The 15,056-nt window shown below is 51.7% G+C and overlaps 1 protein-coding gene across 4 annotated transcripts in view; it reads left to right on the forward strand.

Annotated features, from left to right (window-relative positions):
* RNF216 (ring finger protein 216) overlaps positions 1 to 10,828 on the forward strand; it is a 177,193-nt gene extending 166,365 nt beyond the window's left edge. For all 4 annotated transcript variants that reach the window (XM_066342301.1, XM_066342302.1, XM_066342298.1 and 1 more), the window contains 2 exons: positions 7,267 to 7,340; positions 8,014 to 10,828. In XM_066342301.1, the coding sequence (XP_066198398.1) occupies positions 7,267 to 7,340; positions 8,014 to 8,329 (390 nt within the window). In that variant the 3' untranslated portion in view covers positions 8,330 to 10,828. The remainder of the gene's footprint in view (positions 1 to 7,266; positions 7,341 to 8,013) is intronic.
* Positions 10,829 to 15,056: the final 4,228 nt, after the last annotated feature.

Here is a 15,056-nt window from a genome sequence, read left to right on the forward strand (position 1 = left end):
CTGCTGGGCCATGAGACCCGTGTCTCATTCTTCTTTAATTCTCTGTTTTGTGTACTGGTCCCCGTGGGTGCTGTGCCTGTCTCCCTCACAGCTCTTGCATTCTCTGAGTGGCATGGATGGCTCGCTTCTACCCCACCTGGTGTTTTGTTACACTCAGTCTTTTGAGACCCACACATCTTGGGACAACCTGACTGCTCACCAGCATCCACCCCTTCCCATCTGCCTAGCCTTGCTTGTATGCACATCCTGTGGTTCGGCTGCAAAGTTCTCACTGAGATTAGGAAGGGCCAGGAAGAGGGCAGCGAATAGGCTCATGCAGACCTGTTGGGTCTCTTCAAGCCCACGCTGAAGGCCGGGTAGAGTGGTGCAGGATGCGGGGGTCTAACCCTCGGTGGCCTTTCACTAGGTTATTGGGATGTCCAGCACAGTGAGTAGGGACAGAGCTGTCCCTTCTGCAGTTTCCTACTGACCAGAGCAGGCAGGGTGTGAAGGGGAGCTCAGGTCTCCAGCAGGTTGGATTTACCCTTCAACCCAGTTCAGGACAGAGTGGTTGGAGGGGCCTTGTCAGCTCACTGACACAGCTCACGGGCTCAGTGACCTCTGACTGCCTCCAGAGCCCAGAACTGGCCCGGCACCCTGGGGCTTTAAGCCCAAAGGAGTGACAGGCCCTGCCCTGGCCCTGATCTCACTCCTCACCGCTGGGGCCTTCGGCAGGTAACTACCTCCTTAGAGCCAGCTACTCCCGGGCAGAGTATCCCCCAGCCCCATGGAACCCAGAGAGGATTTGGAGAGTGGGCATGTGTGACCCAGAATGGCACACATAGGGAAGGGGACATGTGTGTCCAGACAACCATCCAGGAGGGGACCTCGGGGGCTTTTTGAAAGTGAGATGTGAATACAAAACCAGTGGGAATTAGGTCAAAATATGCCCAAGAGTGATCTCTGGTGAGCTTAATGTGAGAGAATCAAAACTCTGGGTGTTTTGTGGCAGAAGGAGAAACTTTTATGGAACATCATGGTGTGTATGCAAGTACTGGGCAGTAACTGGGTGGCCTCATGAGCAAAGGTGTCAGGCAGGGAAATCTGGGAGTGTTCGTTTCACCCTCAGAGGGAGCCAAGCACCCAGTCAGGGCCAATGGGAACCCTACTGTGAGCCAGCAAGTCCTTCAGCCTCAGGGGTGGAGCGCGGCCTGCACCTGAGCTTTCCGGACTCCCCCAGCGCCCAGCGCCCACTGGGTCAGAGGAGTCTTCTGGCTTCTTAGGGTAGGCCACGTGCCAGGGAGGCCAGTCATTTCCAAATGGGTCGTTTTAAGGGTGGCACGTGTACTTTTAGGTGAGGAGTAAGGGTTCCTTCAAACCTTCCAGGGGCATGGCCCCTTCTCTTCTGTACCGGCTACGTAGGTCCTTGAGTGGAGGCGTTTGGTTTGGTTTTGCCTAATTCTGTGTTTAGCGAAGAAAGGAGATTTCAGAGTTCTGCCCATCCCAGAGAGAAGAACTCTCTTGTATTTCAAGAAGGTAAGACACACTCTTTCTAGAACAAAGCAGGGCCTAAAAATAGTCACCCCCGACAGTGATGAGGGGGGCCAGGCAGGCAGGGTCCCCTGCCCTCCAGCCTCACTGCTCTGGAAGCTGCAATTCAGAGACCTGTGGTTTGTATGGTGAGCTCCGGCTTTGAGACTGGCGTCCTGGATTCAAGCTTCGCTGTGCCTCACTTCCTTGTCTGGGATAGGAGGACTCATTAATATGCCATACCTAACTTGTGGAGTCGTTAGGATGATGATTTTTGTATGAGGTGCTTAGGAGGAGAGCTGGCACGTGGCCTCCGGGACACCTGGATTTCCTGAGTCGCAGCCCTGGCAGGAGGGCCGGAGGACAGTGAGTTCTGTGCTCAGCGGCACCTGGCCCTCACATCCTCCTCTTTCCTCCCATTGTTCCCCATTGCTAGCAGCCTAGGTGTGTCCCAGATCTGCAGAATGGAGAGCCTTTTTCACAAGTGTCCTTATTCACTGTGGATGGTGATAATCGTGTGCCCAGAATGTTTCCCCAGGGAACTTGCCTCCAGGAGGGCTTCATTCTGTCACTCGGCCCCAAACCCCCAAACCCAGGAAATGTTTTGTTGAGAGTCGGTCTTCATGCTTTATCTCAAAACAACCCCTACACTTGCCTTTTTCTTTTAACATAAATTTTTTAAATTGTGGTAAATATATATATATAATAAAGTTTGCCATATTTAAAGTGTACAGGTCAGTCTGCTTCCACTCTTTACTTGAGGAATTTTATTTATTTTTCTATTTTTTTAATCTTTTATTTTTATTGAATCCAGAGAGAGGAAGGGGTGGTAAGGGGGAGACAGAAGCATCAATCTGTTTCTGTATGTGCCCCAGCCAAGGACCGAACCAGCCACCTCTGCATTGCAGGACAGTGCTCCAGCCAAGCGAGCCATCCAGCCAGGGCTACTTGAGGAATTTTAAATGCTTAAGGGAAACTGCTTGTGGAAGAAACTTGCACCCCAGGTGGGGTAAGAAATCTTCCCTTTAGAGTCTTCCCTATTTGGCTGAAAATGTAATTTTAAAAAATGTATTAGGCAGTGTTTTAGTTTTTAGTTTCTAAACAGTGTCCTGTGATTCCAGCCAGTTGGAGAAAGTTGGTATCCAAAACTGCTGACCCATATTCTAGGTGTAAGTGACAATTTACTCATTATTTATGGTAACAATCACTGCTCAAAATAATGGAAAGCTGACATTTCCTGGTGAAATACAGACTGAATTTAGACTCTAAAGGTACTGCCTACCCAGGAAGGACAAGGCTGAAGGACAAATGGTCTTGAGTCCACTCCCAGATCAGGAGTGCACAGAGCAAAGGAAGGAAGGGCAGACGCTGCAGGTGGCTCTTCAAAGGGGAAGAACAGAGCTGAGGCGCGCAGGCTCCTTCTCCCACCCCTGGGAAGGGTCCAGTGAGTGCCCGTTGCCTCTGCCAGCGGGTGCACCTGGCCACTCTGGCCTCCAGGAGCTGGCAGAGTCCGTTCAGAAAGCTCAGCTCACACTCACTCTGCAGGGCATCGGGCCCACCCAAGGGACTTCTTACACTGCGTTCGTTCAGTGCTGGACTTCTGCCAGGAGCATTAGGGTTTACTGCAGCAAACTTGGCGTAGATAACAACAGGCAGGTGCCCTGCTCGCCACCCTCTCAACAGTACAATAGGGGAACTGAAATCTTCTCCCAAACAGAAACCTTTCTTATCCCTCATTCTTCATTTATCCTGACAGAAGTATGTGGGATGCCAGCTAAAACTAGGATCCCAGCACAAAAATAGATGCTCCAGATGGAGAGGGACCAGGTCGGCCTTAGTTTCTGCTGTGCACCCAGCATAGGGCCTGATGTGCCCTGGACATTCAGGGCTGACTCCGGAATGAAAGAATGCTTACACCCTCCAGATTTCCCAGTCCAGTCAGCCGTGGGGGCAGGGAAACCTTCACAGACTTCTCTGGGGATTCTCTTCAGCAAAGCCATTTGAGTGACACTGCAGAACGGTATAAAGCATGTACCTAGTACTCTACGAACTAGTCATCATTTTGAACAACTTACTTTCTCTGGGACCTCAGTGTCTGTGCTGTAAGGAAGTTGGAATGGATCATTTCCAAGAAACCTTCTGTGCCACCAGAAGCCTTGAGCCCCCTCTGGGGCCTGATGGGCACAAGCACACTTAGGGGACGTGGTAGAAATGGGGACGAGGTCATGGTGATGGCGAAGGTGATGATGTACTAGTAGTTATGATTAGTAAGTGACCACAGTCAGGAAGCCCGTCACTTGGAATGTAAAGAAGCCACTGAAAAAAAATGTTGGGGGCATCTCTCAATCTGTACCACCTCTTGAAACTTCTCATCTTTCTCAACACTTATGCCGGTTGTCAGACTTTCCGACCTTTTGTAATGAGTGCTTACTGTGTGCTGAGTCCTTACACACAAGCTCGTGGGTCCTGACGACACCCTGTTTGACAGGTGAGGTGCTAAGGCTCAGAGGGTCAGGAACGTGCCCCAGGGTCTCTAGTCGAGAGCTCTGGTCCCTGCGCTGACACTTTTCTTTGTCTTGATCACTTTCCCTTTTGTTTTGTTTTGTTTTATCTTTTCTCCTAGGCCGGCAGCTGGCACCAAAATAAAGAGATTCACCATGTCCTAATCTAGATAACTTGTAGAATTTATCTTACCTTCACATGGAGACCTTCCAACCGTGTCCACCAAGCCCTGAGTTCCTGTGTGGAGTGCTTGCAAAGATAGTGGATGGCCATGTGTTCGGGTTGTTGTTGTTGTTTTTGTTTTTTTGTTTTACATTTTTATGCCTTACCTGGGAGATGGGCATGATACCCACAGGATTCCTCCTGGACATGTGATTCTCTGATGTGCGCAAGCACTTGGCAGCTTCTGAAGTACATGATGGGATCTTAACCTTTGTCACCTCTCCTCTTCCCCTTGCCTTGCTCAGAATGCCTGGCCAGGTGAGGCTGAAAAAGACTTGGGTATATGATAAGACTTCCCAAATGTCAGAGTTGGAAAGAACCCTTGAGACCATTGAATCCAGAGCACCCTTTGGCGTCTGAGGCCCGGAGAATGTAAGCAAAGTGAATGGGGCCTCCCGCTGTTGCCCAGAGTCCGGTCTCCAAGGACTCTGTCCTAAAATGTTTATCTACCAAACAAAGGGAATATACTACATAGCTGTTATCAGTTTCATTGTTGACCAGAAGTTTACCCAGTTAACTTAAAACAGTGTCTGTCAGAGTAGGTATCTGACACAAACTGATTGAGTGAAGTCATAAGTCCAGAATCATAGAGGGCTCAAAAGTGTGGTGAAATCACAAATTCTCTCCTGGCTGTAACATTAATAATATTCTAAAGCCCTGGCCGGTTGGCTCAGCGGTAGAGCGTCGGCCTAGCGTGCGGAGGACCCGGGTTCGATTCCCGGCCAGGGCACACAGGAGAAGCGCCCATTTGCTTCTCCACCCCTCCCCCTATCCTTCCTCTCTGTCTCTCTCTTCCCCTCCCGCAGCCAAGGCTCCATTGGAGCAAAGATGGCCCGGGCGCTGGGGATGGCTCTGTGGCCTCTGCCTCAGGCGCTAGAGTGGCTCTGGTCGCAACATGGTGACGCCCAGGATGGGCAGAGCATCGCCCCCTGGTGGGCAGAGCGTTGCCCCATGGTGGGCATGCCGGGTGGATCCCGGTCGGGCGCATGCGGGAGTCTGTCTGTCTCTCCCTGTTTCCAGCTTCAGAGAAATGAAAAAAAATAATAATAATAATAATAATATTCTAAGTGAATACGCAAACTGTCCATTGCTCAGCTCCACGATGGGGTTGCCCACTTTCCTCTGGTCTGAGGATTTCCAGAGGTCCTTTTCTCTCATGTGCCCCCGCCCCGTCCTTCACATCTGAGACGTTCCGTGGGTGTCATCAGCCAGGCAGACGTTACATTGATCCTGTTCTACCCAGAACACACCCAGTCGTGTAGCAGGCAGGCTCTGGGCTTGGGCTGGGAAACAGGTTTCAGCAGGCTCTTCAAGTACTGAAACTCGCTTGTGCCCTCCTGCCCCCATGTTGGGCACCATTGCACTTCCCCATACTTCTTCTAGCTTGGCTGCTCTTAACTCTTAGAGAAACGTCTGGAAGACCCCCAGAAAACAGAGGGAGCCTGCCTGTCACTCAGTTTGAATCAGGGCAGCTGACGCATTCAGGTTTTTTTTGGGGGGGGGTTGTTTGGGGGTTTTTTGTATTTTTCTGAAGCTGGAAACGGGGAGAGACAGTCAGACAGACTCCCGCATGCGCCCGACCGGGATCCACCCAGCACGCCCACCAGGGGCGATGCTCTGCCCCTCCGGGGCGTCAACCAGAGCCACTCTAGCGCCTGGGGCAGAGGCCAAGGAGCCATCCCCAGCGCCCAGGCCATCTTTGCTCCAATGGAGCCTTGGCTGCGGGAGGGAAAGAGAGAGACAGAGAGGAAGGAGGGGGTGGGGGTGGAGAAGCAAATGGGCGCTTCTCCTATGTGCCCTGGCCGGGAATCGGACCCGGGTCCCCCGCACGCCAGGCTGACGCTCTACCGCTGAGCCAACTGGCCAGGGCCCGCATTCAGGTTTTGGCTGTAGTGTCCTACCCTGCTCTTCACTGAGCCTCGGGTAAGACCTTATTCCCACGGTCTCCACATCCATACTGGTGCTGCAACAGCCTGGCCATTGGCCAGCAGCGACACGCATCATTAGGTTCTTCAGTCCATGGCATGTCCTTTCAGGCTTCAGATAACTAGAAAGCCTCTTTGCTAGGCTGCTGAGCACAGGTGAACTTGGCACATAACATGAGGCAGGCATGCTTGGGATTGGTCTATCCCAGCCAGCGGCCCACTGCTTCCACCAAGGTGCCCAGGGCAGGGGGAGATGTGGGAACTGCACAGACCTGGTTTTCTGCTTGCCCAGCACGGCCCCTAGAGCTGCCCTGGTGTAGCTCACACATCTGCTGGTGCCCGGGGGACCTCTTTGACTCCTGGCTTCAGGCTGGGATAATCCAGATTGGAAGAGCCAGTTAGCATAGCGCAGTCCTGCTAGATGTTGAGTTTGGGAAGGGAAAGGTCTGTTCTTAAACTGCTGTGCCCTTCCTCCTATACCCAAAACTTGCGCCAGGCCACTGTTCTGCTGGCAGAGTGATGCTCCAACAGCCCACCAGCCATTTAGGAGCTAAAGGCCAGCTGCAGGGCTCAGCGGGCCTGGGTGGACATTTCTCCAGCCCCCCTCAGGGAGTCGGCAAGACTGCTGGGCTCTGCACAGATGGGCTGCAGGGTTCAGTCTATAAGCTCAAGGTCTGTCAGGCCCTGCCCACCCTAGACTCACCCACTTCCCAAACCTTTGGGTTCTTGGTCTCCCTGTCCGAGCTGTGTGCGAAAGGTTCTCCCTCTGCTCACCTTACAACTGAGTGAACAGAGCAGGCTTGGCCCACCCCCAGAAGACCACCTGCCGTGCATGGACTCCCCCCCACACTGCCCACTCCTCTGGCCCAGACTTTCAGAGGGGCTTCCTCCTGGGAGCCCCCTCCAGTAATGGAGGAAAGAGATTCTCAGGAAACCGGGAAGGAGTGGCATGTGGGCCCAAGACCCTGCTGGTCAGCAGCAGGTTTCTGGTTTCACGCCATTGCTGACCAGCAGCCCACCGGCATCCCCAGTGTCCCCGTGGGGTCTCAACACTGCATGCAGCTGGTTGGGAACCAGCTGACCATGTTGTTCTTCTATGTTCTTCTAGGAAGATGATGAGAAGCTAATTGAGGAAATCCAGAAGGAGGCCGAAGAGGAACAAAAAAGAAAAAACGGAGGCAAGTGCTCCCCCTGCACAGGCCTGGCCCATGCGCCCCTGCTGCTGGTCCTCCCTGGGGGTTCCGACACTCCAGCCGGCCGGGGACCACCCGGGGAGTGTGGTCCCTCAGGTGGCCGTAATACACCCCAGCTTCACGTCCTGCTCCCTGCGGTAACTGGCCGTGCGAGCAGATGCAGTGTCAGCATCTTGATGGCAAGGTCCCAAAGGGTAGGTTTCAGCTTAGGAAGCAAGTAGCAGCCAAACCAATGAAAAAGTCAGTAGGCCCACCCTGAGGTCACAGAAGGATGAAGTGGCATTTCTCTGAATGGCCATGCAGGCCCTGGCTCTGAAGGGGAGTCTCAGGAACAGCCTGTTCTGAACTGGATCAGTGCACCGCCGTCCAGTGTGGTCACTGTGGAGTGTAACACTCGGATGGAAGGCTGCTTTTGTCTTTAGTGACAGCTGGGTGTGAGGGCTGTGTCTGTGTGTCTGCTGCGTTTTATACTTTAATCAGCCGCCTTGTGGCCTGGCCAGGTAAGAAGAGTGCTGAGGGTCACAGGTTCCTGGCCCTGCCTCCTCCTTGGGGCTTCCAACCCCCAGTCCGGGGCAGGTGGGACCCAGGTCAGGATGTGCGCGCCAAGTCCCGAGCCAGCCTTGAACTGCTTTCTCTACTAAACCCTGTCTCCTTTCAGAGAGCACCTTCAAACGCATCGGGCCCCCCCTGGAGAAGCCTCCAGAGAAGGTCCAAAGGATCGAAGCTCTGCCGAGACCCGTCCCACAGAACCTGCCCCAGCCGCCGATCCCCCCCTATGCCTTCGTGCACCCGCCGTTCCCCCTGCCGCCCGTCCGGCCCGTGTTCAACAACTTCCCCCTCAACATGGGGCCCATTCCGGCGCCATATGTGCCGCCCCTGCCCAACGTCCGGGTCAACTATGAGTTCGCCCCCGTCCACCTGCCCCTGGAGCACAACTTGCCCATGCACTTTGGTCCCCAGCCACGCCACCGCTTCTGACACCTGAACCCCGCCCCGCCCGGGAGCCCCACCGAGCAGTCTGTGCAGGCAGGGGTTGGATGGATTCCCTCGTTTGCCCCCCAGTCCAGGGGCTCTGCTGTGCTTTCTAGGTAGGGATGACGGGCTTGGCTCTTGAACGGATAGGCTGGTCTTCCCACTCCTTCCTGGGAAGGACCACTTCACCGAGGAGTGCTCGGCAGGCTAGTGCTCACTGGCCAGAGTAAGGGGGCAGCAGCGCCCCCTTTGAAGACTTCTGCCATCCTAGTAGCCAGTGCACTGGCACTGGTTGCAAGGTAGTCATCTCTCCTGTTACCCACATCCCTGCGGAAAGACGAGGGGAATGTTTGTTTCCCACTCCCCTCCCCACTAGACAACAGAAGTCTCAGTTCAAAACCACATAGGCCTTCCTTATCACAGCACCGTCTGATTCATAATAAAGCTGCAAACAAATAGTGCCATTTGGAGCCAGCTGAGAGGTGTGAGCCGAATTGCCAAGGCTGGGGCCTGAGGCCACCCCCTCACACTGAGGGGCTCCCAGCATGAGGCGCCCTGCTGCTCCGAGCCAGCTGGCCCAAGTGAAGAGGGCAGCACAGTGGCCACAGGCCTGAGTGCCACTCAGGGTGGGAAGGCTACAAACCATGCTCCTCACATCCAGGGCGCCGCCTTGGTGACAGTTGAGGGCTCTGTCCTCCTCCTCCTTGGCCCACTCAGTTGAGGTCATTCTGTGTTGTGGGTTGTTTTGTAATTTATCTAAAATGTTGGCTGTGTACTCACTTTGCATTTACCCAGTTTTGTGTTTCTTCCTCAGCCTCTGTAAAGTCAAATGTTATCCCAAATCAGGCAGCCTATGCAGTTGGAATGGTCCTGAAACTTTTGCCAAATAAAAGGCCCTCTTGAGGGAGCTGTGTCAGCAGCCTGGTAGCTCTGCCAGGCAGCCCAATTACTGGGAGGCAACAGCTCCCCTAAGGGTTGGTGGGAGCAGTAGGTGACCCCAGGAGGACAGATGACCCAGACTGCTCAGCACCCACTCAGAGATGCGCTTTTCTGAGGTTAAGCGAGTCTTGCTCTGGGTCTGCATGGGGTCCCTGCCATGTTCTCACCCCCTTTTCCTGTCCAGCACTAGCCACCTACTTTGTGGCGTGTCACACCCCAATCTGTGTGCAGAGCTGAGGCCTCAGCTGTGACCGAGCCTGCCTGGCTCCCCGTGTTGGCCTCTGTGTCTGTGTCTGATGTGGGGTGCCCAGAAGTTCAGAGTGCACCCAGAGACCTGAGAGCGGAGGGTGACTGATGGCCCATTCCCGACACAACCCTGCTCTCCTGCAGCCAGCAGCCTGTGCCACCCAGAGCCGGGCATGGCTTCGTTTGGTCCCGCACTGCCATCAGCTTCTCAGATGTTTTCCAAGAGCTAAAATGGAGTAAGTCTGCTACCTTGTCCCTTGCTGCCTTCCCTCCATGGAGGCTTTGCAAGTATCCAGTCATCTGGGCATGGGACAGGGTCCTTAAGGACAGACCTTCGCTGAATCTCCACTACTGGAAGCTTCTCCCTGGGGAACTGCCCACACCTCATTGCCAGCCTGAGTGGCAGTGAGCCGCCAACAGACGTCCCACCAGATAGAGAGGGTGACTGCAGGCACTGCCCTCCCCACTGGAGATAGCACTCATCCTGGTCTCCTAGGCCTGAGTGGGTTCATTCCACCTCTACCCCCAGGCCAGGGCATGCCCCTGTTACTGCCTGCCATCTACCCAGCAAGTCCCCTAGGAGCTGGCATGCAAAGGACCAGAATAATGGTTCCCCCACAAGGCCAAACTGAGGACCTGTACTTTGAGAAGAGTTCTGGCTGTTTCTAGTCTGCTCAGGAGGCATTCCTGTCGGTACCTGGTTCCTAACGTGCCAAAGGTAGCTACTCCATTGATGCCACCTGCCACAGCTACCACATGGGACAGGTTACGCTCCATGAAGCCTGGCAGGATGCAGAAGGGCACTGCTGACTAGGGAAGGGAGTGCAGGAAGAGGAGTCAGCTGGAGGGGTAGGACAGTCACGGCCATGAGTTCAGTGTCCCAGAGGTAGGACTGGGTCCCAGGCTCTTCAGGGAGTCATTACTAGTGGTGGGGTTTGGGAGAGATGGGGCCATAATCCTCTGACAAGCCAGCAAATGGCTGCAAGATGAAAATGACAGGAAACCCACAGAGATCAGCCCGTCTGAGGGACAAAGCAGGAGTCCCAGAGGCACCTGGCACCTTCCCTGGAGCGAGAGGCTGCCCAGTGACAGTCCCGTTCCATTTGCCTTAAAACTGGAGAGAAGAATTTAGTATTTGCACTTAGCAACAGATTTTTAAAATGCATGACCTGCCACTTTGTATAAAAACAGCAAAAATTATTACTGTTTTTTCTTTCTCGTAGTAAAAAATACATAAAATAAGTGTCTTAACTACTGTGTGTAAAAAGCCTGTATCATATGTACCTTGGACTTTTTGTAAATAAATGTTTGTGCACTCTGCTCCCTCTGGTTTCATTTTTCACACGGCAGTCGGGCAGTCCCCACCTGTTGCCTCCACGAAATCACGGGCTACACCAGGGGTCGTCAACCTTTTTATACCTACCACCCACTTTTGTATCTCTGTTAGTAGTAAAATTTTCTAACCGCCCACCGGTTCCACAGTAATGGTGATTTATAAAGTAGGGAAGTAACTTTACTTTATAAAATTTATAAAGCAGAGTTACAGCAAGTTAAAGCATATAATAATAATTACTTACCAAGTACTTTATGTCGGATTTTAGCTAAGTTTGGCAGAATAAATCTTTTTTTTTTTTTTTTTTCATTTTAGAGAGGAGAGAGAGAGACAGGGAGAGAGAGAAGGTGGGGAGGAGCTGGAAGCGTCAACTCCCATATGTGCCTTGACCAGGCAAGCCCAGGGTTTCGAACCGGCGACCTCAGCATTTCCAGGTCGACGCTTTATCCACTGCGCCACCACAGGTCAGGCCAGAATAAATCTTTATAAAATAACTTACTCTAGTTCAATCTATCTTTTTATTTATATTTTGGTTGCTCCGCTACCGCCCACCGTGAAAGCTGGAACACCCACTCGTGGATGGTGGGGACCAGGTTGACTACCACTGGGTTACACAGACAGGGTCCCCAGATTCTCACAGTGATTGGATCTAAGCATCCAATGGAGAGATCATGTCGGGATTTGATCCCAATTAGTCCTGCTAGGGAAGGAAGTTTTTCCCACCTCTCCCTTGCCAGGGAGGAAAATGGGTGATCTGATCCATTATGCCAGCCCTGCTTGCAGGCCCACGTTGGGCACAAATGGCTTAATTTTTATGTTTTGTTTTGGCACAGATACCCCTTTGAGAAATTGTGGTCAGCCCCTCTTCCAGCCCTGCAGCATATTTGCCCTGGAGAGCAACTTGCAGAAGCTCGGCCCTGCCTACCCAAGACTGGGTGCGAACAGGAGGAACCTCGCCCTCTGAGACATGGAGACGAAGGCCCGAGAACAGAGCTCCTGGACCGAGGAGCACAGCGGGGGGGTCCTGCCCCACCTCTGAAAGGCCTCGTCCCTCAGGCACAACCTCTTCCGTGCCCACTGACCCCGCGTGCCAGGCTCCCACCGGCAGGAATCGGTCCGAAGCCCTGGAGGCATCCTGGGCGTGCATGGACCGCAGCACACGCCAGCTCAGACTGAGCTCAAAATTTTCATGAAACGCAGGGTTACCATCTCCTACCATGGGCAACTTTTTATTGAATGAATTTTTTTTTTTTTTTTTTTTTTTTTTTTTTGGTGTGTCTGAAGAAAGCACAGCTGACCCTTCAACCACGCGGTAAGGGAGCACCAACTGCCCACACAGTCGGAAATCCAAGTATAACTCTAGTCACCCCACATTCCCAGCCACCAGCTGACCTGGAACAAGGCGGGTTCCAACTGACGGTCAATTGAAAACAAAATCCGTTCGTGGGTGGACCCGCACAGTTCAAACCCATGTTACCCGAGGGTCACCTGTGTGCCGAAATAAATCCAGGACGAAAGCGACCTGCATTCCCACCTTCTGAACGGGTAGGTGTGTTTTTAATTTACCTGCGCCATCTCGTCCTTGTTCATCTACATCAGAGGTAGTCAACCTTTTTATTCCTACCGCCCACTTTTGTATCTCTGTTAGTAGTAAAACTTTCTAACCGCCCACCAGTTCCACAGTCATGGTGATTTATAAAGTAGGGAAGTAACTTTACTTTATAAAATTTATAAAGCAGAGTTACAGCAAGTTAAAGCATATAATAATAATTACTTACCTAGTACTTTATGTCAGATTTTTGCTGAGTTTGGCAGAAAAATCTTTATAAAACAACTTACTCTAGTTCAATCTATCTTTTTATTTATACTTTGGTTGCTCCGCTACTGCCCACCATGAAAGCTGGAACGCCCCCTAGTGGGTGGTAGAGACCAGGTTGACCAGCACTGCTCTACATGTTGCATATTTTGCACATCTGCAGCAATATCATAGACTTCCTCCCGTTTCAGTAAGGTCAACAGTAACACAAATGGAGTCCCTCTCAAATGGAGCCAGAGCTGCCGTCCCAGAGGAACTACCTTGCTTGTCTTAGGCTTCAAATCTTTGGAATTTTTAAACGGAAGAACCTTTGGACGGAGCCTGGTGTATACTGGGTCCCAAAGAACGAACTAGAAATCCGATATGACGACCTGACCGCTGGCTGAAAATTAAAAACTATTTCATACTTGTCACTGCAACTTGCTCTCTTCCTTTACAATCTGGAGTGCTCCCCAGGTGTGTGGCTCTGTAAAAGCCCCTAATCTGTCCTTTTTATGCCTTCAGTGAGATTTCTTTATTATGGAGATTTTCCCCAAGTTCTTCAGCCATTCCCTGGTCAGGGCAGTTCGGTACTTCTGAAGGTTGTGACCACACACACCTCAGCGTATGCCCTTTCTGGGTCACAATAGGTGTATCTCCAGTAGAGGGGTTGGGAATCAAAGGAGGGGATGTCTCTATGACTCAGCCAGACTCTTCTCCTGCAGAAGCTGTGTGAATCCACACTCGCCGTGAGAGCACTGAGCTATGCTCTGCCCCCCAACCCCCACTGACACACCCTTCTGCCTTTGGACTGTCTGCTGTCCTAAGTAAGGCTCTTCCTCCAGAATCTGACCTCATGGAGGTATCACCTAGACGGGCACCCCTTTCTTTTTCTTTTTTAGCAATAATTGCACCTCGGATAAACCTCATTGTCAACTAGAGTACCTCTGCACAAAGGTATACCCCATTCTTGATAGAGCTGCCTTCAGATCCCGAACATTGGTCATTGTAACGTCCAAAGTTTTCCTTTTCCAGCCTTCAAAGTATCTCTTTTTATATATACACATTTGCCAATTATATATTTTTTAAAATTTAACAGAAGTATACCGAATACTATCTTTTTTTTTTTTTTCAGAGAGAGAGAGGGATAGACAGGGACAGACAGACAGGAACGGAGAGATGAGAAGCATCAATCATTAGTTTTTCATTGTGACACCTTAGTTGTTCATTGATTGCCTTCTCACATGTGCCTTGACCGTGGGCCTTCAGCAGACCGAGTAACCCCTTGCTCGAGCCAGCAACCTTGGGTCCAAGCTGGTAAGCTTTTGCTGAAACCAGATGAGCCTGTGCTGAAGCTGGCGACCTCGGGGTCTCGAACCTGGGTCCTCGGCAACCCAGTCTGACGCTCTATCCACTGCACCACCGCCTGGTCAGGCTTTTTTCTTTTTCTTTTTTTAGATTTTATTTATTTATTTTAGAGAGGAGAGAGAGAAGGGGCGAGGAGCAGGAAGCATCAACTCCCATATGTGCCTTGACCAGGCAAGCCCAGGGTTTTGAACTAGTAACCTCCATGTTCCAGATCAATGCTTTATCCACTGCGCCACCACAGGTCAGGCCAATAATGTTTTAAAATAGAATAAAACTTGAAAACTCAGAAAACTAGCCTGACCAGGCGGTGGCACAGTGGATAGAGTGTCAGACTGGGATGTGGAGGACCCAGGTCCAAGACCCCGAGGTCGCCAGCTTGAGCCCAAGGTTGTTGTCTTGAGCAAGGGGTCACTTGGTCAGCTGTAGCCCTCTGGTAAGGCACATATGAGAAAGCAGTCAATGAACAACTAAGGAGCTGCAATGAAGAATAGATGTTTCTCATCTCGCTCCCTTCCTATCTGTCCCTTTATGTCCCTTTATGTCCCTCTCTCTGACTGTCTCTGCCACACAAAAAAGGAAAGGAAACTATAAAGGAAAAGAAGTGCTTTGTTGCACGAAGATAGCAATTGATAATTTTTTTTTTTTTTACAGAGACAGAGTCAGAGAGAGGGATAGACAGGGACGGAGAGATGAGAAGCATCAATCATTAGTTTTTCATTGCACATTGTGACACCTTAGTTGTTCATTGATTGCTTTCTCATATGTGCCTTGACCATAGGCCTTCAGCAGACCAAGTAACCCCTTGTTCAAGCCAGCAACCTTGGGTCCAAGCTGGTGAGCTTTTGCTCAAGCCAGATGATCCCATGCTCAAGCTGGTGACCTCGGGGTCTCGAACCTGGGTCCTTCGCATCCCAGTCCGACGCTCTATCCACTGTGCCACCGCCTGGTCAGGCGGAATTGATAATGTTTTGATGCCTTTCCTTGTAGTGTGGTTTTTTCCCTCTGATTTTATAACGTGTTCTACAAAACGGGTAGCAGGTGTGTGCAGGTTT

Source organism: Saccopteryx leptura, chromosome 6, assembly GCF_036850995.1.
Source record: "Saccopteryx leptura isolate mSacLep1 chromosome 6, mSacLep1_pri_phased_curated, whole genome shotgun sequence".
Classification (NCBI taxonomy): domain Eukaryota; kingdom Metazoa; phylum Chordata; class Mammalia; order Chiroptera; family Emballonuridae; genus Saccopteryx; species Saccopteryx leptura.